The sequence below is a fragment of the Oreochromis niloticus genome, linkage group LG5 (genome assembly GCF_001858045.2).
Source record: "Oreochromis niloticus isolate F11D_XX linkage group LG5, O_niloticus_UMD_NMBU, whole genome shotgun sequence".
NCBI lineage: Eukaryota > Metazoa > Chordata > Actinopteri > Cichliformes > Cichlidae > Oreochromis > Oreochromis niloticus.
The window spans coordinates 22790176-22815419 of NC_031970.2; the positions used below are offsets into that span (position 1 = coordinate 22790176).

The window sequence follows — 25244 nt, forward strand, 5'->3', positions numbered from 1 at the left end:
CTTCCCACGATACAATAAGGTTTTCTTCAGTCACCTCCTTTGTGTTTATACACTGCTGTGAATTTGATCACTAGTTATTATTAAACTCTGGCTTTCTCTCGTGGAGTTTGTCTTATGTTCTGTGTCCCTCCCCTGATAAGCAGATGGCTGCCTCTCCATGAGTCTGGTTCTGCCTGAGGTTTCTTCCTGTTAAAAGGGACTTTTTTCCTTCTCACTGTTGCCAAGGGCTTTCTCATGGGGTGGTAAGGGTCATCTGATTGCTGGGTTTTATGTGTATTACTTCTCGGTCATCTTGAAGTAACTATTGTAATGTGGTGCTATATTTAAAAAAAAAAAAAAAAAAAAAAAAAAAACAGCCTGAAATTAAATAGCCTGTGTTGACTATCATCTGCATTTGAACTGGAGACATCATATTTAGATCACAAGTGAGGTCATCTGTGAGGTATTAGATGTTTTCATAGTGCACTTAATTAATGTTCCAGTGTGAATGAATCAAACTTGAAGCTGCACTTCAATACACCTAAGGCTGATGGCTGTCAAAGATTGAGGAAGAGGTGATTCATTATTATCAGTAAGAGTCATTTGCTAAACTGGAACTGCTAGAATGGGGAAAAGATCAAATATCACAATGCTGAAACTAGACCTGCCCTGTAATTGTAACATAAGGAATCAATGGTGTGGAAAACATGAGTCTTTTTTTTTTTTTTGCACCTGATACTATGAGTTTTTTCATCCATCATCCATTGTTCATGTTAGGCAGGTACAAACAATGCTTTCTTTTATGAAAGTAACATCTCTCCTTAATGCTGTATAGTACAAAAAGAAGAGTCATCGTTTCAAAGAAAAAACATGTTTTCATACTTGAAAGTGTAAAAGTAACTAAATAAAGGGAAGTGTTAATGTAGCATAAAAACATTAACCTTCACAAAGCAAGCAATTCTTTTGAGTTGAGACCGTGTTGACTAATGACAAACAGTTTTTGTGCGCAAGTTGAACTTCAAAGGATCATTTTTTCCTAAGAGATTTCACTAGACGTGTGAAATCATGGGCACAGGAATGCTTTTTGACCACACAGAGACAAATGTTTTTTCTCTGAAGAAGTCTGGGATTTTATGAAAGCTCAATTTAGTTGTTAAGCTTGAATATAGGGAAAGATTAAACCACTCATGCCTTAATCGTGATGTGATGTGAGTGATGAACCTCATCCTCATTCTGATAAAGGTTTCAGCATAAAACCCATTACTATAGCGCAAGTATGAAAATATCAGACACCCTTTCACTCACACTGTTTAGATAGAATTAATCTGTGTGGGTGGGCAGGGAATTTTTCAAAGTGGCAATAAATAAAGCAAAATTGAGTTCAGCTTATTGGTGCAGCCCTCAACAACAATGCTAAATTCTCATCTAGCTTCTTGGGAAAATTAATTGGCCACCCTGACACAGAAAGCTTCCCAGAGAACTGGCTTTGGGTTTTTCCTTTGCTTTCGCAAGTTTGCTTGGGACGGCATAAACACAAAGATTGCTTACGCTGCATGCGTCACTGTCGGCACAGAGTTCATTATTAAGCAGTTTAGTTGAGGTTTTTGGCGCAGTTGCTCTTTGGCGGTGACATTGGTGACTGATCTGCACAAAGCTCAGATTACAAACTTCTATTCAATAACAGTCCCATAGTGATAAGCAGGAAGAATGAGAAGGTGTTAGCCAGCAGCTCAGATTAGTATTTTCTAACATACTGTATGTACCCTAAACTCCACAGTGAAATGTGTTGCCTGTTAAAGCTGGCAGCTTTGTAGTCTGCCTAATCAGCTTTCTAGTGTTGGAAAAGAGTGTGGAAAGTATGCCTAGAATTTCGACACAACTGCTGGAAGGGTGGAATGAAATGTGACAGAACAATAACTTTGTATAGACGTATAGCAGGTACTGCTTTTAACCTTGCAACAACCTGATGTGAAATGGGTGGAGTAAGTTAACACGAAAAGGTGGTTTAATCTATTAGGATTTCTTATTTACTTTTCCATGTTGGAAAAGTAAATATGGTGAACAGGTTTTCCGTTCTTGCGTTTGCGTGTGTGAAATAAGATGTCTCTTTAAATTAGAATTAAGGTTGCGAGAAGCCTGTGACCAGAAATGAGGAACAGAAATACATGCTGAGAGGAAGCAGTTCAAGTTAAAAGAGAAATGAAACAGAAAGCCAGTCATGCAAATGATCTGATGCCACAACCAATCATCAAGCTTAGCTTCATTTACAACTGGTTGGACTCAAAGCCTCCATTTGACCCACATTCTCCCAATTTGTGTTCAACATTCCTCTCCCTTCTTTAGTTGTAGTTAAAATTCTGTTCATAACCTTTATGGACAGAAATTCTAGATGCAACCAAGGGGTGTGACAGTGTCTGACCTTGGAGGCCTCAGGATCACCTCTCTGCTTTTTGCAGAAGATGTGGTTCTTTAGGCTTCATCAAGCAGTGGCCTCCAACTTGCAGTTTTTAGCTGAGTTTGAAGTTGTTACCACTAAACCTGAGTCCATAATGAATTTAAGTTGAGCTAATGATGTAGCATCCATGAGCAGCTATCAGTACATGTATATTTGTGCATGGTGCAACTGTAGTGCTCTGCAATTTCATGGCCAAAACACTAGTAAGCAGTGAAGTTTCTCTCTTCTAAATGATCCATTCACTAGAAAAATGGCAGCAGTGGAAGAAATAGCCAGAAATGGCTAGGAGTGATTGAGGGTTGCATAGACGTGCTGTATAGTTACATTTCCAGGGAGGTGCATGTCAGGTTTTGGCATTAGTTGTGGTTTTGAGACAGGTTTGTGGTCATAGCATACCTATGGTGCAGACAATTTAACATAATGTATTAATCCCAGATCAGCTGGAAAAGGGTGCCCACTCCAAATTAGAGAGGAATTTCTGTCCCAAGTGGAGAAGCTTCATTATTTGGGGTCTTGTTCAAGAGTGGGGGGAGAGTAGAGAAAGAGACTGACAAACAAATTGGAGTGGTGTCAACGGAAGCTGCCTGTTGTGGTAAAGAGAGAGTCAAGCATAAAAGTGAAGCTGTCAGTTTACCACAGGCTTTACGCAATGACTGAATGAATGAGATCATGAATGCCAGCAGCAGAATTGGCCTTCCTCAGTAGGATGTTTGGGCTGAGCCTTAGAAGTAGCGTAAGGAGTATGGTCGTGAGGGGCTCATACTGCTCCATATTGAAAGAAACCAGTTGAGGTAGTTTGGGCATCTGACAGCGGCACTTTTTGGGTTTCTTTAAGGTGAGGGGATTTGGCATATCCTACCTGGAGGAGATCTCAGGGAAGATCCAGGACACACTGGGAAGATTCTGTCATTCGGCTGGCTTGGCAACAGCTTGGTGTCCCACTAGAAAGGTTCTAAGAGGTGGAAGAGAGAGGTCTGAGCATCTCTAACTGGACTTCTACCCCAGAAGACAAGTAGCAGAAGATGGATGGATGGATGGATGGATGGATGGATGGATGGATGGATTTCTTATCAACAATATATTGTTTTGATATTTGTTATATCAGTTGACTTCTAATCTTTTGCCGTTGCCTACCATATTAGGGGATTTGGTACAGTGAACATCATCTCAGGAAGGTAAACAGAGATGCAGCCAGTTTAGGGGCGATGATAGTAAGAGGCAAGAGAGGAAAGAGATTATAATTTCCTCGTTTCAGATCTAAAAATAACTTCACATCCGCTGCTCATGTGCTGCCTGCTGCAAAACAGATTTAGATTAATGTTTTTCTCCTCAGTGGAATATACTGCTGGTTGCTGTTATGGGTTTTGTGATGAAGCTGAAAAAGCATATGTAATCAGCAAAGAACTCAGAGTGGATACTTTGATTTGCTATATTTTTAACTTTTTGCATTTTGGGGATGAGTCAAACTGTTTTGCTGTGATGACATGACATGGAGCATGACATGGAAAAATGCAAATTAGAAGCATTATACCAACAGAAAGCACTTGTTATTATGTAAGATATTGTGTTATTAATCATACTCTAATATTGCATGAATGCAGCTCCCTTTGCATACGTGAAGATAAACACATAAGTGTTTGTGTTTCTTTGGTGCAAGGAAAACTGTAGTGCATATGTGACAACCCTATATGCGCTATTACAGCCTTTACTGTTCAAGCGTTATAAATGTTCTTATCTGATTGCGTGTCAGTCCAGCTCTGTGTGCTTGAATGCCTTTGAAAGGCATTTTGTTGCAAACACTCTCTTATTCTTCACAAAAGAAGTTGCTTCTCAGCAAAACAAACTACCAAAACTGGATTTGAATGCTATATGGCACATGCACTCTACTCCTCCCTCCAGCAACAACAGAGAATAGTGTACCATCTCAAAAAAGCACAGAAATAAGCAGAAAAGCAGGATGGTATCTTCAAACAGTGGACAGAGAAAGGTTTCTTTGCCCCAGGTGCTATTTTACAAAATGATTAATGTATGAAACTTGAAAGCCTTAAGATGAAATATGGCTTGGAGAACAAAGATTTCTTTACCTTTCACTGCTAATTTATCAGCGGTAAAGCCCAGCAGAGATATGAATAGCATGAGTGAAATTACTGTTTGCATACCTCCAGTGTACCTTGTATTATTTCAGTGTTCTACAAAGCCTTAGGGTAGAAGTGCAACATTATACTACAAGAAGAATTCAAGATTTAAGTTGAAGATGGAAAAAAATGCATATATAAAATGTGTATAGCATAGTATACTGCCAGTACCTATTACAGAGATTTTTCCTTGCAGATTATTCAAGTTATAAATATATATTAAAAAGATGGTGTTTAAAACCTCTTTTTCTAGAGAGACCTGACAGTAATGTACAGAGGTACAGAATCTCCATAGCAAGCAATACATAAGAACTATAAAGCTTATGCATTTCATTGTGTAAAGCACAATGAAATACCATAACTAACCACCTTAGGTAAAGATCAGGTGCATTCATATAAAGCAAAGGTATCAGATTTACTCCTAATAGAGAAACCTAATATATCTTTGAGCTTTTTAATGTGAATTTTAAGTAACAAATTCTAATCTATAAAGATACCAAAGTACTTGCTGTCTATGTTGTGACCATATCAGTTCAGCCCTTTGATTGGTTTTGATTAGAGGAAGTTTCGATGGCTTTGCCATTTGAAAATAACATGAATTTGCAATTGCCTGCATTTAACACAAACTCAAGCTGAGTTAAATGGGACTGATCAACATCAAAGACAGGCTGCAGAAATTCGAGGGTTTGTATTAGTGACGCACAACAAATAACTGCGTCGCAGTGTTTGATATATCTGCATATAGAGAGACAGTCAGTGGTTCTAATATAGAGCCCTGAGCAACTCCTTTGTCTACAGGGGGGGAAAGAGGATGAAGACCCAGCAAAGTAAACACGCTGTTCTGGCCAATATTGTGAAGTCTGTTAAGCAAAGTGGTGATGTCAACTGTGTCAGACACCTTTTACAAATTAGGAAAAAGAATGACACAGCAGTTTTTTAATCCATCTCATTAACAGGGTAAATTTTCATGTTAATAGTTGAATAGAATTTTTGTCTAAAAAATCTTTTAATTGTTCACTGATAAATTTTTAAAGAATTTGCTAAAACATACAACATAGATAGTGGCCTGCAGTTGTTACAGTTTAACCCAATCACTTTGATGCAGTTCTCACATCAGGAACATATCTCCACACCCACAATAGCCTTTGTCTGTTTGTACATACTGCTATTGCTGCTATTGTTACTTCACTGTTGAAGTTTTTTTTATTGTGCTGATCCATTTCTCATCTCAATCGCAATACTCATCAAAACAGTTTGTATTGTTTTTATCAGTCAGAACTACATATCTTTCACTCATCTTAATACTCTCAAACATTTCATTAATGTTTTCAATCAAATTAATTCAAACTTTGTTTCATACATGTATGAAAGCATGAGACCAGTCGCATACTGACGGTAGTAATGAAACTGTCTTTCAACTGAAAGCAAATATACACATGTTCATGTCTTGTATCACATGTGCATATCATGGCACTCCAAATTATACACAAGCATGTACGTACATATGCGACTTTACTTGCTTGTGAGTGGAACAGTGTGGATTGCCAGTAAAGCCGTGCAGAATAAAACCCCCATCATCTCTTAAAAAATCCACAGGGCACAAGAGCAGGACCCCCTTGATCACTGTGCAAACACTGTTTAGCAGATTATACTTTGTTTCCAAAGTACTTTTTGTTTATTGATAGTGATTTGTACAGTGCTGTGAAATTCTTCAGTTTCCTGTGTTTACTGTATTGTACTGTGTTGTATGAACATTGAAGGGAAAATAAAATTGTTTTGTCCAAGTTACACATGTGATACTGAAATAAGCTTTTCTGGAAAATTCACTTTTAGACACAATAGCAGTCAACTATACTTCACATAAAAGAATAGTCAGATACAGCATGCATTCAAAGTAAATGAAAACTGCTAGTCATTATGACAAAGCACTGAAACATTTTCAATACCCTGCTTTATATAGGCTCAACGCAACTTGTCAATTTGGTGAGAATAACTCATTGATTGACAAAAGAAAACCAACCTTTATCTTGACATATGCATTTTCAATGTTGGAAACTTCAAAATTAACATGAGCCAAAGCAACTGACAAAAACTGTTACAGCCTTTTGCAAGTTAACTGTTGCATGTACTATGAGCTATTTTGGGAAATGCATCTTTAGTGCTGAGAACTTAAGAAATGTCCAAAGGCAATTTAGAAAATGGTAAATGCTGAGGAAGCAAAGTGTTTTACCACATTCAAAAGCACAAAATAAGTACAAATAAGATAGTCTCAACACGCGCATATGTTTTTTATAAAAGAACTCAAACTGCTGTGGATAAACCACACACATGTCATAATTTTTTATGACATCACAGTATGTTATGCAACCCTCCTTGAACCGTACATAACAGACTGGTCAGATAAGGCTTCGCCACCAGTAGGAATAAAATTATGGTTGACTGTCAATTTATGACACTATAAAGCTGAACACACTCTGCTCTACCAGTTCTTGTCCCATTTTCATATCAAGCGAGTGGGGTCACAGTCACTTGATAGCTGTGCTATAACTCTGCTTGCTCTGTCTTATCACTTCTTTAACTTTTGGTCCTGGTTAATTACTAAACACTTGATGAAATGTATAACTTTATCCAAGCAGGTAGGCGGGTTGAAATGAACTCCTGCTTTTTCTTAAAGTTGAGTTCAAGGGTCGTGTAAGTCATAGTTTGTTAAGGAACTGAAGGACAAAGGAATGTCTGTGAGACTGAACGAAAATGGGACTGGGGTTGTGTAAGTCCTTATTTTCACAGACTGCTGTCTGTTCTCAGGGTTGTGTCAGGACATCAACATCAATTTGAAAATTTATTTATATCACTTAATCCACAGTCTGTTGTCTGTGCAATCACTTTGTGCTGTCTGTTTCTCATTCTAATGCAGACTACAGACTTAATGGGTTGCCGATTAAAGCAGAAGTGAACATAGTGCGTAATGTGTCAGACCAACATTAGCCTGTAGAAAGTCTATGGTATGGATTGCTTAAGTTTCTTAAATGAGTGCCATTTTTTCAAAAGAAATTCCTTCATTTGGTGTTTTGGCATCAGAACAGGAGGCCGCTGCTCATCTAAACTCATTTGTGGTGACCTTTTCTTGTATAGAGGGCAGTGTATCCAAACTGCAAACAATATATCACAGCATGAAAGAATCAACAGATGGGATCACTGTAACTTTTAGGGCTATACTAATCTGATATATCTAAATCCAGGTGTTTCTTTCAATTTGTTACTCATCTGTAACTTACAACTGTTAATAAACATGAAGTATTTTATTCATAAATAATCTATAAGGCTTTATGTGGTATTTTATGTGGTATGGGACCTGTGTGTGGTTCTGACTACCTTTTGGCCTGATTTATTAGATGTAACTGTAGTTGACAAACTCAAACTTGCAGACATCCACTGTGAAGATGAATTTCCTTTATATGACGGCTGAAGCATGTTAAGATGTGATGTGGGGGCAAGACTGAGTGAATCCTTTATGTGCACTCTAAAACAGAAATCCTTTTTGTCAAGTAAAAAACAAACAAAAACAAAAACCCACGCACAACCTTAACACTGCACAGGTACACTCATTCTCCCCGAAGCAAAAACCAAGTGGACTGTATGACTCTGTATGCTTAAAATATCCCAGACAAGACGAGACACGGACTAGAGAAGGCATTGAGTGTTCAACTCAATAATCTGGATTAAGCCTGATGACTACAGCCCCGTTAAAGATGATTAACTCCTGTGTGGTTATGTTCTGGATTGCCAGTTACAACACATTCCCTGGTCAGTGGGACTGTTTTTGGTTTTCTGCTGGGTAACTCTTTCCATGGAATAACTGCATTTCTCATGGATGGATGGATTAATGGATTGGAGCAAGTATGTGGGTGGAGGAGGTGAAGGCAGTATGTTTCTATGATGAACACACCCATACATTTGCAGCTTAATGATGTCAGCAAAAAACCTTTAAAGTATATATAAGTGAACAATGGCAATAGTTTCAAGGCGTATTGGCTAATTCGTGTGTCCTAAAGTATTTGTTTAACAGGATGTCTCGATTTTAAAATCTTCTTCATTACTTTCTTTTAATTGTGCTTTTAAAAAACATGTTATATGTTCTGACCAGATAAATCAATTTTTCCTCAGTTGGTTGTCTTGTTTTCTCTCCAAGAGATTTAGATGTATCCTTACAGTATTATTAACATCCACAGTGTTTTTTTAAACACTTCATAATGATTTTTTATTAAAAAGTAACCTAAGCAGTTCTGCTTAGTGGCTGTCAAGGTCATGTTTATGTTCAGAGTAAAGATGTGGAAGAACCTTTGAACAGGTTACATAAGGCAGGTACAATGAGGCTGAACTGAGTACAGCTGCTGTAATGAGATTAGGAGGACAAAAGCAAAAAAAGAAAAAATACACAACAACCCTGTCCCCATTTTGTTACACTGACATTTAAATATATCCTCCTTAAACTCCGTGATCTCTATTTGTAAAGTGAGTGTGACCTAACGGCAGCAGTAGGTGTTTCAGACTCAAATTTCTTGTGTTATTGGATCAATCACTAGGAAATTTTCTACAGATGTTCATGAGTCCCATGTTTTGTATCTTGCAGATTTTAGTGGACCAGAAAATTGACATACATAACAACAACTCCTGGACATTCCTGTTGCTTTCTGGATCATGTTTATCAGGTTTAACGTGCGTATAACACAACATATAATAATGTGATGGCACTACGTTAATGATAGTGTTTGACGCAAAACTATTTACAATCCTGTGCTTTGTTTTCAGTGATAATTACCATGGCATGCTAACACACTGAACTAAAAGTCAGCATTGTTTTTGTTGGTATTTAGCTCAAAGCACTGCTGTGTTTGCTGTGTTAACTGCATTGCTTCACAGAGCTTCTCATCTCCGTGTATAGCTCTTTAATCCTTTTAATTGGTTTTCAGAACTTCTCCAACAATATGCTCTTTCTGCCAGCTTTAATTATTTTTCGTCAACCCTCTTAAGACTACGTAAGAAATGTCCTTCAGAGAGGAGCTAGTGCTCTTTGGTCACTAGGGGTTTATCTAACCTGGAGTTTAGGGTCGAGGACATGGCGTTCTTCTGTGTGCTGGATCAGTGCAGCAGATTACAGGAACAATTTAAATCAACCAGTTATAACACACTGACATTAGCACTGGAGCTGTAGCAGTTACATTTTAAACAGACCTAGTGAAATACTATATGTTAGCAGTCTGTGGGTCACCAAGAGTTCAGATCAGCTGTTTGCCTGAGACACAACCTGTTTATTCTGAGAAGTGAAGGCTTGGCTAACTTTAGAGCAAGTGGGTGAATCCAAATTTAAATCAGTAATTAGAAGATTTATAGCATAATAAACCAGTATGCTGGCTAAACAAGCTTCAACAAGTTCTCCTCAACAAGCTTCTCCTTACTGACAGACAATCCGTGGGGTACAGGAGATGGCATAGAACATCAGCATGTGGCCTTATAAATCCCCTGGCGACTAACTCTATCTCTCTCACAGTCAGCTATTAGTGTGACCATCTGTTTTACACACACAAACATGCAAGTCAGTTCAAACCCACACAAATTCATTTAAATTAGAGAAAAATGTGGATCTTTTGATGTCTGTGTGCTGTGAGTGTCCTGTTTTTTGATGGCAGGTGAATTAATGTCTTGGTGCATGTTAATCATCCAGGTAAGTAAATCCCAAAAGGTTGATTCTGTTCATCTGGACGTAGCGTTTTCAGTGGGAGAAACATTTCGTCACTCATCCAAGTGACTTCTTCAGTCTCAGCTGACTGCAGGTTTCCCCAACCTTATAAATAGTACATTGCACAATGACTGAAACTAGCACCACTGAATGAACAATGGGCTGGGAGGTCAGTTCCTTGATCATGGAGGTGAATTAACTGGGAGACTTGCATGAGAGGAGGGCGCACCTCCAGGAACAAAACAAGGAATGAGATGAATGTGAGACAAAAGGAAGGAGAACAAACATTCACCAGTATCAGTCCAAGGAACTCAAAATTCCTTCATGCTCATATTTCAATGAAATCAAAGACTCTTGTGCAACACCAGCTGCCAAGGAACTTTTCTTTGCATGTGTTTTTGTTCAGCTTGAGTATTTGTGTTCACAGTGACCATGTCACAATTCACGTTTACAATTCATATAATGATTTGGGGCACTAGTTCAAAATGTTTTGTTCAAAACACTTATATTTTCTTTTTAGATTTAAATAAAATGTATGAATAATTCTGAGATCTGACAATGTACTATGATATTGTGTGCTACTCCTCAATGCTGAAAGAGCCAGTTGAGGTGGTTTAGGTATTTGATTAGGGTATCTCCTGGGCGCCTCCTGGGTAAGGTGTCTTGGGCATGTCCCACTGGAAGGAGGCCCCAGTGCAGACCCAGGACACACACTGGAGAGATTATATTGCTTGGCAGGCCTGGGAACGCCTCGATGTCCCCCTGGATAAGCTAGCGGAGGTGGCTAAGGAGAGGGAGGTCTGGACCTCTCTGCTTAGCCCCCGCAACCCAGCCCCAAATAAGTGAAAGAGAAAATGGATGGATGGATCTGACAGTGTTGCAGTATATAAAAGTCCTGGTCAAATCTTGTGTTTGTGAAAGGCAGCCAATCAGGAGAAAGTTAAAGTTGCAGGGAGGGTTGCCTCTCACTTAAAGTGAGAGCAGTTTTAGACAGCTGGTGTTAAGAGGCTGCACTAAAGCCCAGTCTAAGAATGGGGAATTGGTATAATAGGTCCTCTTTAAAACATACAGGGAACTGATTTGGAAAATGTGGAATTAAAAAAAGAAATGACTAGAAGAAACAAGAACATCCTCGAAGTTACTATGTGTTTCACCTCCATGTAGATCAAAACCTTGTTTGCGGTTGCAACAAATCGCCACTTTAATTACGTAATGTTGTTACCTTTAAATGCTATTTGTATCTAAACCAGAAGCATCAAATTAAAGCATAAATAGTGGAACCCTTGTTTAAGCTGACGTCATTGCACACCACTTAAAAAGAAAGAGCAGATATATTAATCTTATTCATCATTGTTAATACTGATGCTGGCCTATTGTTTTGCCTTTACTGACACTATCAACTGCTCTGGTTATTTTGTAAACTCCTTTGTGTATATTATTTTGTCTTTGTTGACAGTGAAACTCAAAAGGAGCTGTACCACTTTCTTGACAACCCTGTATTGCCTGAGCTACATTTTTGCCTCTGGTCAGCCCTGCCCTCTGGTGGAGAAAGTCATGTTTCAGCAGTGGAGGAACAAGTAGTCAGGTCGATTTTAAGCAAAATGGTAATATTTTGTAAAGTTTATGATGCAGTTAATGCTTGATATTGTAGCACTTTGTATTATATACCCTCAGAAATAAAATAAGTCATTATGGAATAGCCTCTTTTGAGTGTTAAAATGTCCCAGTCCTGCATCCTAAAGTCGGCCACAATTGTCCCACTGCCAAAGCGTACCGACATTAGCAGCCTCAACGACTACCGACCAGTTGTTCTGACACCTGTTATTTTGAAGTGCTTCAAGAAACTGGTCCGACATCACATCATGTCCTGCCTGCATGCCTGCCACCCACAATCGACCCGCTCCAGTTCGCATACAGAGCTAACAGACCAACTGAAGATGCCATTACTAAAACGCTCCACACCACCATCTCTCACCTGGAACAACAAGGGCATTACGCCAGGCTGCTCTTTGTTGACTTTAGCTCTGCTTTCAATACGATACTCCCGGACAGACTAATAGTTAAACTGCTGGATATTGGGCTTCCTTCTACCACCTGCCGCTGGATCAGAGACTTCCTGTCAGACAGTGTACAGAAAGTTAGAGTGGGGCCTCATCTTTCCTCACCACTCAGCCTTAACACCGGCTCTCCACAAGGCTGTGTCGTGAGTCCTCTACTATACACTCTGTACACATGACTGTGTTAGTACCCACCCAGACAACGCAGTCATTAAGTTTGCAGATGATACCACCGTGGTGGGGCTCATCTCTGGGGGAGATGAGACGGCATACAGAGCTGAGATTCAGAGGCTGTCAGATTGGTGTGTAGACAACAACCTGGACCTCAATACCACCAAAACAAAAGAGCTGGTAGTCGACTTCAGAAGGAGGAAGTCTGAGCTGCAGCCTGTCAACATCAGCGGGGAGTGTGTGGAAAGGGTGTCCAGTTTCAAGTTCCTGGGTGTGCACATAGACACAGACCTCCAATGGAGCTCAAACACCTCTGCGGTTTTGAAGAAGGCCCAACAGCGTGTCCACTTTCTGAGAATCCTCAGAAAATTGGACCTGAAGAAGGAGCTGCTGACTGTCTTCTACCTCTGCTCCATTGAAAGTGTGCTGACTGCATCTGTGTGTGGTTCTCCAGCTGCACCACGAAAAGGCACTTCAGAGGGTCATTAATATGGCCCAAAAAATCATTGGCCATCCTCTTCCCTCCCTGAAGGACCTGTACAGCATTCGCTGTCTCAAGAGGGCACACGGCATCCTACGGGACTGTACACACCCAGGACACCGGGTGTTTAAGCTGCTGCCGTCTGGCAGGAGATTCAGGCTGCTGAGGTCCCGGACAAACAGACTCAAGGACAGCTTTTACAACAGGGCAATAGCCCTAATCAGTCCAAACAGCTGACCTGATTGGCTACCTACCTGAACTTTTTGGGGGGTAACAACAATAACAATAATAATATTTATATTTAGAAAAGGTGCAATAATAATTATTGTGCAATAATAACAGTGTGCAATACACATACACTTATTCTTCATTTTATTACTAAGTTAAGTTACTGTGTTGTGTTGTGATGTGTCGTGTTGTGTTGTACGTAGTGCCAACGGGGGACAGTTTTTCCAATTTCATTGTACTATTGTACTATGTATGACTGTGCAATGATAATAAAGAGTTAAAGAGTAAAGAGTCAAAGAGTAAATAGTATATCATCATCAGCGACAGTGGTGAGGTATAGGAGTAACAGATGAGTTCAGGCAGGAGTCTCCATGGACTAGAGTAGGGAGTTTTATGCGTATAGCTAGAGAGCAGCCTTTTAAATCATACCCCAAAGACGGAGGAGACGAGAACTCGTAGACATTGACCCGTCGTGGCGCCAAATTTTAATTTGTGTCTGCACCTTCAGATTCAAGTTATGAATGACTAGAACTATGCTTTTTCATCTGAGAAGGGGTAGCCTTAACCAAAGAATCAAAAATGCAAAGGAAAGAGACAATGCAACTAGCATCTGTTTAAAAAAATGATTTTCTTCCTCATCACATCAAGATTTATTTCCTGAACTGACTGTTACACATGAAAATATGCATAAATGTGCTTATTTATTCCCAATATTGTTGCAATTACTTACTGTCAGCAGATTAGACATGTCCAACTAGTTGGTTACAAGCCTGGCTGGTTATGCCAGCTAATATCTGGCTTGAGTGTCCTAAAATTCAATCATAAGCACGGAGGAGAGGAGAAAAGGTCAAAACCGGAAGCCAGGATGTTGTCTAACGTTTTTTGTTGTTGTCACGTTTTCAAACTGTTCCAACATCTCAATCTGTGTAAGTGTATTTTTCTGAGCTTCTATGCTATCGCTAAAATGGCAATAAAACCTGACACGATTGTACACTTGTTATTCCAACCAAGCTGTGCACAATGCACCAGGTTACAAAGATCGAGAGGTGCAGGACTGCCCAGTGGACAGGACACAAGATGTGACATCAAAATCAGCAACACGCTGGGCATAATGGCATCGTTATGCTCTTGAACTGGAAGGGATAAATTCATTTGACTGCACCCTGAAATCTACTGACATCAAGTGGCGATATTTTACAATTTGTAACTTTAACTGCAGTAGTAGCAGCTGAAAAATATTGTCTCTCTGTTTCTCTGGGACTGTCAGGCTCCGGGGTTGTTTGCTTTACACCAGTATGTCAAAAATTAAAGTAGGTCTATTAAAATGCAGCTTTTCATATTTGTCCTTCGTTTCTTTGTATTGCAACTGTGATATGCGATGTTCAGTTAAAAGGTCGCTGTCTCTTTAAATCGCTGGTCTTCGTGTCTGTAGTGGTGACGTGTCTCCTCCTTTTCCTCCCGGTGGCTCAGTTACTCAGGCTCAAGCTGGTCTCATTTCCACTGTGAAGAACCGTATAAAGAGACCAGTTGGGACATCATGGGCAGTAAGTTTCACTTTGGCACATGATTTTTAAGACTCTGATCTGCAGAAAACGAGGAGCAAAACTGAAACTGTGTTTTATGTGTTTTTGACAACTTAGTTAGCTAACGGTAACTAGCAACTGGCATTGATCGCATGCAGCTAGCATTTAGTCGCTAGCTTCCTGGTTGATAAATGGTTTTTGCCCTGTTATAAAAATATTTCCAGTGAGAAGTAGTTGTAGGGTTTAGCTTAATAACTAGGTGATATTTTGGCAAACTAGTTTTCTAGTCTGTAGATATCCTTTAAAAGCGATACGGTGAGTGGCTTTGTTTCGAGACCTTTACGCTAACTTGTTAGCCACTTATTCAAAGACATTGACAGTCTAGTGATGACGACGCATAAGACGCTCTGTTTTTTGTGAGTCCGCTGTTCCTGTTTCCTGCCTTGCATTACTGGAAACATGTAGGTAGGTTGTAGAGGTACTGTAAAGATCTGACATAACAACAGGAAACTGATTTATTTTTTTTTCAAAGCTTTGCTTTACATCCAGGCTGTTGGTACATTCACATTTGTCTGTGAAGTCCGCCCCCCATTCATTGCCACGTCTCGCTGATGATAACCAGATCTGATCAACTGTTTACTCATGTTTGTTTCTTTTCAGTCAAATTCTTGGAGGTGATAAAGCCTTTCTGTGCTGTACTGCCAGAGATCCAAAAACCTGAAAGAAAGGTATGTGTGTTTTTAAATACCTCCCTTGTTTTCATAGTTCTAAATAAGCAATTAGCAATCACTAAGCTTTATATTGTGTTTGCTTTTCTTTCTTTCTTTCTTTCTTTCTTTCTTTCTTTTTTTTTTTTTACCCCCCTCCCTTCGTTTTAAACTTATTACATTTGCTCAACCAATAGATCCAGTTCAGAGAGAAGGTGTTATGGACTGCCATCACTCTTTTCATCTTTCTGGTGTGCTGCCAGGTGAGTGTCACTGTTGATTAGTTTGTGTATTTACATCTTTATGATATTTTTAACGGGGGAAAAAACCGTAACAGCTTAAATAAGTTTAAGCATAAATTATTACAATGTTATTATTACATTAAGTTGTCTGTTACAGGAATGTTTCTTACATAATAGTCAAAGTATCAAGCTGAAGCCAGTGAATTCAGGGGACACACAATTATAACACTTAGGGATGGGTATTGATAAGATTTTCACGATTCCGATTCCATTTTCGATTCTGTTTAACGATTCGATTCTTTATCAATTCTCTTATCGATTCTTCTTTTTTTTTTTTTAAAAAGGAGAACACTAAGGTCAATTAGCTTAGAACTTTGTTTTATATCTTCTCTTTGAACAAGATAGAAATTTAGGAGTAACATGGCCTTACAAACCCAACAGTGAGATCTTAAGAGATCCACAGCCTACGGCTCTTCAATGGGCTGTCACAGGATCCCCAGGAAAAAACATTGTAAATGTAAAATAATAAAATAAATATTCTTCTGTAGCACTAACAAAGTACAACATAAATTATTCTGTAGCAATTACACAAGAATATCCAGTAAAGTCCCTGCCTACAATTAAACACATTCACTTACCGAAAATCGGGGGCATCTGCTGTGGCAAATGGGTGCAAGCCTTTTACCACAAACTTAGTCACTGCTCGGTGACATTCGTCTATCCTGGCCTGAAAGAAGACGCTAACGGTGGACTGCAGCGAGAACTGTCAGCATCTTAGCTGACAGTTTGTCTCTCTCATCATGGTCACCTAAATGCAGCGCACAGTAATAGCAGGTTTTGTAATAAGGCAGATCGCGCTAACATAATATGCACTGTTAGTTGATTATTTACCTGCCGCATTAACGGGAGAGGACGTGCAAACGTTACCGCTGCTGCTGGGTTGAGATTCACGAGTCCGGAGCAGACTTAAAAACACGACGTTCATTTAAGGTTATCGCGTGTTTTGTGAGCAAATGCTTTTGCATATTTGTAGTGTTTCCTCCCTTAAATGAAATATCTACTTTGCAAGTATTGCAAGTTGCCCTGTTGTCATCCGTTCTCATAAAGTATGACCAAACTTTTGAGCGTTTGAGCCGCTTAGGCGCCCTGCCAGGTAAATGACGCTCCGCAACGTGGTGACGTCTTTCGGGGCGACTGGAATCGATAAGGGAATCGTTTGCAAAAATGGCAAACAATTCCAAGGAATTGAAATAGTGGGAACCGGTTCTCAACAAGAACCGGGTTTCGATACCCATCCCTAATAACACTTCATGCAACCAATTAAGACTCAACTATAAATGCAATATGTTGCTTTTCAGATTCCCCTGTTTGGCATAATGTCCTCAGACTCTGCAGATCCTTTCTACTGGATGAGAGTCATTCTGGCCTCAAACAGAGGTATATACCTTTTAATATATTTGTGTAAAAGTTAGATATATGTTTGCTGTTTTCTGCGGTCTAACTTGAACATTTTCTTCTAGGTACTCTGATGGAGCTGGGTATCTCGCCAATTGTAACCTCAGGCCTGATCATGCAGCTGCTTGCTGGAGCTAAGATCATCGAAGTTGGAGACACTCCAAAGGACAGAGCGCTTTTTAATGGAGCACAAAAATGTATGTAAACTCTGCTCAGGTGCTGGTTTGAAGTAGTTCAAAACTGCCTATCAAGTCTTTAGGGTCTCTGACCTCTGATTTTTTTTTTTTTTTTTTTTCTTCAGTGTTTGGCATGATCATCACCATTGGCCAGGCTATTGTGTATGTGATGACTGGCATGTACGGAGATCCGTCAGAGATGGGTGCAGGGATCTGTCTGCTGATCATCATTCAGGTAAGAACAGGATGAATATCTGCAAACATACCAGAACTGTGTAATGTTAGGACATGTATATAAATTAACTATAAATTGTTTTATTAATTAATTATTAATTGTTTGGTTCCTCAGAGTTTCCAACAGTGTTGTTTTTGTTTTTATGGATATTATTACAGACATGTCCCTTACACTGGCATTACTGTTTATTCAATGTCATTCTTATTAAACTTAATGTTGACATCACTATTAAAGAAGTGCACGAGGCGCATTTCAGAGAGAGGTTTCATTAGTTACTCTGTCAATACAGGGTAACTAAGTACAAGGTCTGGTTCAGCATTCATATTAGTGTTGTGTGATTAGTAGTTGATTATACAACAATACAAAATTCTAATCTCTTTACAAAAGGCTGAGGCAACAGAGATTTTTTTTTTTTTTTTTCCAGCTTGTCTTTTCCCAAAGCCTTGCCTGCTACCTTTTCATAAACACTCAAAGAATACCAGTGAAAACACTTTGATTAAAATCAGCCATTTTTAATTGTTATTAGTTGAGTAATAGTTTTAAACCTGTGAGTATAATTATACTCCCAAGGAGATGTTACTTTCATGCTCTAGAGAAACAGGAAAGCACCTTGAAATCAAGCTAAAGCACACATACGCTGTACTTTCTATTACTGAGATGATGCTACTGGTACTTTAAAGAAATCTTTGGGCTAGGAAACTTAATTTAATTTTCGGTTATTTTCAGCTTTATTTATAATTTAGGGTAACTGCTCTACACACTGATAACGTAACAACAGGTATAGATGCAGTAATTAAAAAAAAAAGAAAGAAAGAAAAGAATAAACTCAAATCATTTCTTTTTCATTTTTTCTGCTCAGCTCACAACCTGCTGGTGTTGTGAGCTGAGGAGGTTTTGCTATCACCACAGCTTCTTAAAATCTTGTGAATGTGAGAACGAAGTGGAGTACGATTTTTTTTTTTTTTTTAAATTTATCCCATCTGCTGTCAGTATTTTTATTTTTTTTTTTAATCTATCATTCCACAAGCGTACATAATTTCTTAAGAAAAATATAGTTTACATTTATTAATTTTAAATGTAAAAACAGAAGACGTAATGTCTTTGTTGGAGTCGATACTCAAAACTTTCCAAACATGGCAAATCTCCATAGCAATCTCATATGACTCGAACTGTTGTGTTCCTCTCTAGCTGTTTGTGGCTGGGCTGATTGTGTTGCTGCTGGATGAGTTGCTCCAAAAGGGCTATGGTCTTGGTTCAGGCATTTCCTTGTTCATTGCTACCAACATCTGTGAAACGATTGTGTGGAAGGCCTTCAGCCCCACTACTGTGAACACTGGAAGAGGTAAGGAACCAATAATTGTTTTTTACGAAGTGATTTTTTTTTTTAAATTAGTTAATAATTTAAAAAAAAAAAAAAAAAAACATGTTGCATCTTTGCAATCCAAAACGAGGTTTCTAATTTGAGAGCTTTTTTTTCCCTGTGTTTCCAGGTACGGAGTTTGAGGGTGCGATCATCGCTCTTTTCCATTTGCTTGCCACAAGGACTGACAAAGTGCGTGCTCTGAGAGAAGCCTTCTACAGACAGAACCTGCCCAACCTCATGAACCTGATTGCTACAGTCTTTGTTTTTGCTGTAGTGATATACTTTCAGGTCAGTTGCTTTTCTTTTCTTTGGTGTCACTTCACACTAACCCACTTGAGATTTAAAACATGTTTTGTTTTGGGGGTTTTTAAAGTCAATGTGATGAATTAATCTCTTCTCACAGGGATTCAGGGTGGATCTGCCAATCAAGTCAGCTCGTTACCGTGGACAGTACAACACCTACCCCATCAAGCTCTTTTATACTTCCAACATTCCCATCATCCTGCAGTCTGCATTAGTCTCCAACTTGTATGTGATCTCCCAGATGCTCTCCACGCGCTTCAGTGGCAATTTCCTGGTTAATCTGCTCGGAACGTGGTCTGTGAGTACATGTTTGCAATTTATAGATTCTTCACTTCAGTTTGTTTGTGTGTTGACAAGCAAAATGCCTTAAAGTGCAAAAAGACCCAACAACCCAAAAATAAATGCCTCTGGTGATGGTTTGGCAATTCATCTTCTTTATAAAAAACTACCTCCTCTCAAACAGTTTTTTTGTTTGTTTGTTTTCTTAAACCATATTTTTCTAACTACACAAGCTGCATTTATGTAAGCTTACCATGACATTCACACCTGTGTGTCAGGACAAGCTTATTCTTTGATATTTTTGGTTATTAATAAAAGGGAACAAAATAAAATTGTGGAAAGGATGTACCGGACTCTGACAACTCATTATCATGTTAACATTAGTGACTGATGGAGTACATTTTGTTCCCATTTTCCCAGGACACATCATCTGGTGGTCCGGCCCGTGCTTACCCTGTCGGGGGACTCTGTTACTACTTCTCTCCACCTGAATCATTTGGCTCTGTTCTGGAGGACCCAGTCCACGCAGTAATCTACATCATCTTCATGCTTGGTTCATGTGCCTTTTTCTCCAAAACCTGGATTGAAGTATCAGGCTCCTCTGCAAAAGATGTAAGTTATTACTGTTTTCTAGTAGATGGTGTTATGACATTGTTTCAAGAAAACTCGGTCTTAGAGCTCTATTCCATTTCCTGTCATGCAGGTTGCAAAACAGCTGAAGGAGCAGCAGATGGTGATGAGGGGACACAGAGAGACCTCAATGGTCCATGAGCTTAACAGGTAAAATACAAAATGTGTTACATCTGTTAGACTTCTAGATTTTCACCAGCTTCCCAAAATATACAGAATGATTTCAAGTGTTTGTTATGCAATGCTCTGGTTCAGGAGGTTATGTCATGAGTTCATCCAGACACAGCCTGCATAGAACTGCTTTTCAAATTTCCTACATATAAATAATGCCAACCCACACTTTTTGCTAAACTGCTCTTTTAAGCACTACTTAGTTAAGTGAGTGTACACTTCTCAAAAATGTAAGGGAACATGATCATCAGTGTATAACACAAAGTCAGGGATAGGAAGCACAAACTTCTGTCTTTCACATGCTGTGGTGCAAATAAAAGGGACATCAGGTGTATTAGAGGGCTCTTTTCTCTTCACAGATGATCTTGCAGGCACCATGTTTGCCACAGTGTTTACAAACTTATTTATACCTGTCACATGAGGTAAACGTCCTTCCTTTCATCACTGAAGAAAATAGGCCGTCAGTGGCGAACCTGCCAGCTCTGGTGTTCTCTGGGGGAATACCGGTCAAACTGCATGGTGCCAGTCTGTTGGCACAGGTTCCACTAAAGGATTGGGGCCTTTGTGTAACACTCATTGAGTCTGTATCTGACACTTTAGTTGGAATAATGCACATGGAAGGTTATTGGGGGTAGGTCATTTTGTAGGGCTCTAGCAGTGCTGGAGCAGATACAGCTGCTATTGCTGAATTGATGATCTTCTCCTACTATTTCCTTCACACTCTTGAGACCGTGGTAGGTGCAGCGGCACTTTTCAATGTGCCATCCAGGAAGAGCTGGAACTTGAATTGTCTCATGTTGCCAGCAGTGAACAATAAAGATATTAGTAAAAAGTCAGTAGTCACCAAAACCTTTCACAATCATTCCCTTTTGGAGGAATTGTTATTGTTGTGTCTCCAGTGCATTTGTTGTCACTTTCATTTACACCACAGTAGATGAAATGAGTTCACAATGGCTTGTGCTTTCTAAATTGATGGGGTGATATTTATTAATTTTAACTGACTTTGTGTCTTTATGTTATACTGTGATTGAGTATTCCCTTTGTTTCTTCTTTTTTGTTAAGCCATATATGTGAATGCTATCATCCTTACTACAGATTGCATTTTCAACAACAACAAAAAAACACAGCGTGTATAATTTCCTTAATTTCTGTTTTCATTTTAGATACATTCCTACTGCTGCTGCCTTTGGTGGACTGTGTATCGGTGGTTTGTCAGTGATGGCGGACTTCCTTGGAGCCATTGGCTCTGGCACTGGTATCCTGCTGGCCGTCACCATTATCTACCAGTACTTTGAAATATTTGTGAAAGAACAGAGTGAAGTAGGGAGCTTTGAAGGCCTATTCTTCTAGCCATCGTGCTTTTGACCCAACTTTTTTTTTAGCACCACAAACCCCGCATTTATTTTACAGCCATGAGAAACCCCTGCATCACCGGCACTGCAATTTTTTAGGACGTTTAAGGAACCTTCAGGAGTCTCAGCTGAAATCGGGTACTGTGAGGTGCTGGGACAATATGCTGACTCTTCACTCCATTTGTTTTCCCCACAGACCTTCCAAAATGATGCAAAGAAAGACATTTGGCTGTGCTTTATCCATGCTTCTACCTGATTAAACATGATTAAAGCTTCCTATATTCACCTAAAGGCTTCCTGCGGGAGTCCCTCCCCCCCTTCTGGACTGACAAATGCGTTTGGTATGCAGGCATACTTGATTTGGATGGTGACGGTCATCTGTCTTCAGTGTGCTTAGTGTTATCTCCTACTTTTACTTTCAGCTTTATTTTACTTTTTTAGTTAACCTGCCAATCAGTTAATGGTGTAAACCAGGAGGTAAACTGTCAGAGTCGAGGAGTGTGTATGTTTCTGACTGGGACACTGCACTGAAGCGTTTATTGGGTCCGGGTCCTCTGAGAAGAAGAGATGGAGCTCACATTGGGTTCCAACCTCTGGGAAACATTCAAAACTCATTTTTAATTTAAGACATTCCCAGGGAGCTTCAGTATTAAATGACAGCTTCCATTGACTCTTCATGCAGTTTTATGTTTTTTTGGTTTTTAGTTGTCTGCTCTGTGTACTTTCAATAATAACTTTTCCAAACAGACTTTCTGTACATAGGCCGTATATTAAATAACTTGAATTTGTCTTAAGTGTAAGATAAAGTCTTTGGATATGTAAAAATAAATGCATTTCAGAACAAACTTGTACAAAAAACATTCTCAATAAAACATTTTGTGGAAAAAGACTGACTTTTAACTATTTGCTTGGAATGTCCTTTTTATACATACAGGTGTATCTGGGGAGGTTTCTGTGATGTTTATGTCACCACAATGTTATGGATTTAGTTCCCATATTTTGATGTGTCTGTTAACAAATGATGGCTTCACTGTCTGGTGGCTTATAGATCAGCTCGCAGGACACTTTCAGAATTAAACTTATGGTTTCAGTTTGAGTTTCTGGTCTTTGCACATAAACAGCCAAAGCATTACACCAAGGGAAATACGGACAGTTTAAAAGCATGATGAAATAATGTGGTTTTGTCAGAGAATAATACTAAGTAGGACTGCTTGGGCGGTCTTATTGTGAGGGGGTGTGGTTTGTGGCTTAGCTGCAGGGGAGGGGTGGAGCAGCAGGTTCAGTGTGTGGTGTCAGGGGAAGGCTGACCAATGCAGGTTCCATTTCCATTGTATAATCACGCCTTCCCTATTTGAGTGGAATGACAGCAGAACTGGGTATGCTACACTGGAGAAAGGAGTCACTGAAAACGGTATAAATAAACATTTAAGTGCCTGCAAAGCTTTACATCTGACGTATCTACATCTTACAGATATCAAACACAATTGTTCAAAAACATTTTTTTAAAAAGTTGTTTTTTTAAAAAGTGTGCTTCCATAAGAATTGATTATAGTTGTCTTTAAATTAAGAAACTTGAACTAATCCTGCTGCAGCATAATAGCAGTTAAAGAAACATGGTGTTATCTCGGGTTTGGTTTGCTAAGCTACTGAAGCCATTATTCAAACGACTACGCAGTCCTTATTGCACCAACATCCGTGCCATTTTCAAAGTCATTTATATGACAGTTCTCCATTTTGATGCTTGGTTTGAACTTCACCTCCTCTCCAGTTCTAATGTTTCCTGGTTTTCCTTTTGTTTTTCTCCTGCAGTTCTTTGTTTGCCTCATGCATGTCGTTGTTTCTTTGTTGTTATTTGTGATGGATGGCTTTTAACTCATGTCTCTTCTGTAGTTCTTGAAATAAAAACTGAGATTTTTCTCCTGTTGCTGCTTTTGCTCTTGCCTTTTTGTGTTTGCGTAATGGACTTTGTTGTAGAGTGCTTGTAAATGGGTGTTTTTGGTCACCACTTCTTGGATTTGGCTCTATATCTCTGCATATTTTCTCAAGTTGCTCTTTCTCTTCCTTGAGTTCAGTGTTTTTGTCCTATACTTCATTGTACAATACTCACAACTCTGTATTTTTTGTTTCAAAGTCTTGAAGAATATACTGCATCTCTTTCTGGGTTTCTGAAATTTTTCCTTCTCTTTTAGCAGGTCTGAATTTTCTTTGAGTGCTTTATCGAATATTTCTTGTAATTCTTCCATTTTTTCGTCTCTTTGAGTTTGCACTGCATCTGTTGGTGAACTGCATTTCAGTATTCAGTATTAATTCTCAGTGCTTAGTCAAACATTACGTGCAAACATTCATTATTCTTCTCAGTGACTTGAAGCTTGCTCTGGAGCTTTTGCTGAATTGCTTCCATGTCTTGAAGTTTGCCCTGTATTTCTTTGCGTGTTGCTTCCATTTGCTCCTTGTCTTTCAACATTTCTGTGTTTCGTCTCAGTGCTTCATTAAACATTACGTGTAAGCCTTCATTATTTTTTGCCGTGATGTGAAGCTTGTACAGCATCTGATGGTGTAATGCTTCCATGGTTTGGAGCCTGCACAACATGTGTTGGTGTATAACCTCCTGCTGTTCTTTCTCTTTAACCACTTCTGTATTTCTTTTCAACGCTTCACCAAATATTACACACAAACCTTCATTATTTTTCTCACCTGAAGCTTGCACTGCATCTGCTGGTGTATTGCTTCCAAATCTTGAAGCTTAGACTGCATTTGTTGGTGTATTGAGTCCTGCTGTTCCTTTTCTTTCCGCATTTGTGTTTTTCTATGGAGTGCTTCATCAAACATTGTTTGCAACCCTTCATTTTTTTTCTCAACATCTTGGAGCTTGGATTGCATCTGATGGTGTATTGTTTCCATATCGTGGAGCTTACGCTGCATCTCCTGGTATATTGCTTCCTGGTGTTCCTTCTCTTTCAGCATTTGTGCATTCAGCATTTTTATGACATTTGCGACTAAAAATTTTAATTTGTCTGTTTGTTTGTTTTTTGTTTTTTTTTCTTTTATTCAATTTTGCATCAACACTACACATAAATTTAAATGAAATATAATCTAACATAAATTAGTTAACTTAAAAAAAATAAAAATAAATAAATAAAGTCTAATATACCACAGCTTTGATTGTGGAAGAAGTATAACGTCTTTGCTAAGCATTAAAGATCTGATTTAAAGTTGTGGCCACTTTTTAATTAAAAAAAAGAGCGACTGTGACCATTTAAATGGTCAAAATATCTGATCATTTAAAAGTTATTTTGACAAAGGAAGTAATTTGTTGGACACAAGGCATCAGTTATTCGATAGATATTTCAGATATTTCCTCTGTTTCCCCATTAAAGAGGGATTGAGCAATGGTGAATGCTAATGCAATAATTTGTTCATTAGCTTCCTACTGTAATTTTTTTGTAATAATCTTTAATTAGTAGTATTATTTTCAATTTTGTATAATAATGTATTATTCAGGGACGGCAGGTGTTTGGTTTGGGCAAAGCAAATGGACTTTATTTTATTTTTTAAAATTAGATAC

At 38.8% G+C, this 25244-nt stretch overlaps 1 protein-coding gene and 1 long non-coding RNA gene across 2 annotated transcripts; both read left to right on the forward strand.

Moving 5' to 3' along the window:
• The first annotated feature begins 8366 nt into the window (after positions 1-8366).
• Positions 8367-13092, forward strand: LOC102077399 (uncharacterized). The gene is made up of 3 exons (XR_001224022.3): positions 8367-8483; positions 9200-9285; positions 11763-13092. It is a non-coding gene; the product is annotated as an uncharacterized LOC102077399 (long non-coding RNA).
• Positions 13093-14643: 1551 nt separating this feature from the next.
• sec61a1a (SEC61 translocon subunit alpha 1a) lies at positions 14644-22579 on the forward strand. The gene is made up of 12 exons (XM_005469536.4): positions 14644-14787; positions 15427-15494; positions 15671-15736; positions 17074-17152; positions 17236-17367; positions 17472-17581; positions 18770-18923; positions 19072-19232; positions 19348-19545; positions 19947-20138; positions 20230-20306; positions 21491-22579. Exons 1-12 carry the CDS (start codon positions 14781-14783, stop codon positions 21675-21677), a joined length of 1431 nt encoding a protein of 476 aa, XP_005469593.1. The 5' UTR covers positions 14644-14780; the 3' UTR covers positions 21678-22579.
• Positions 22580-25244: the final 2665 nt, after the last annotated feature.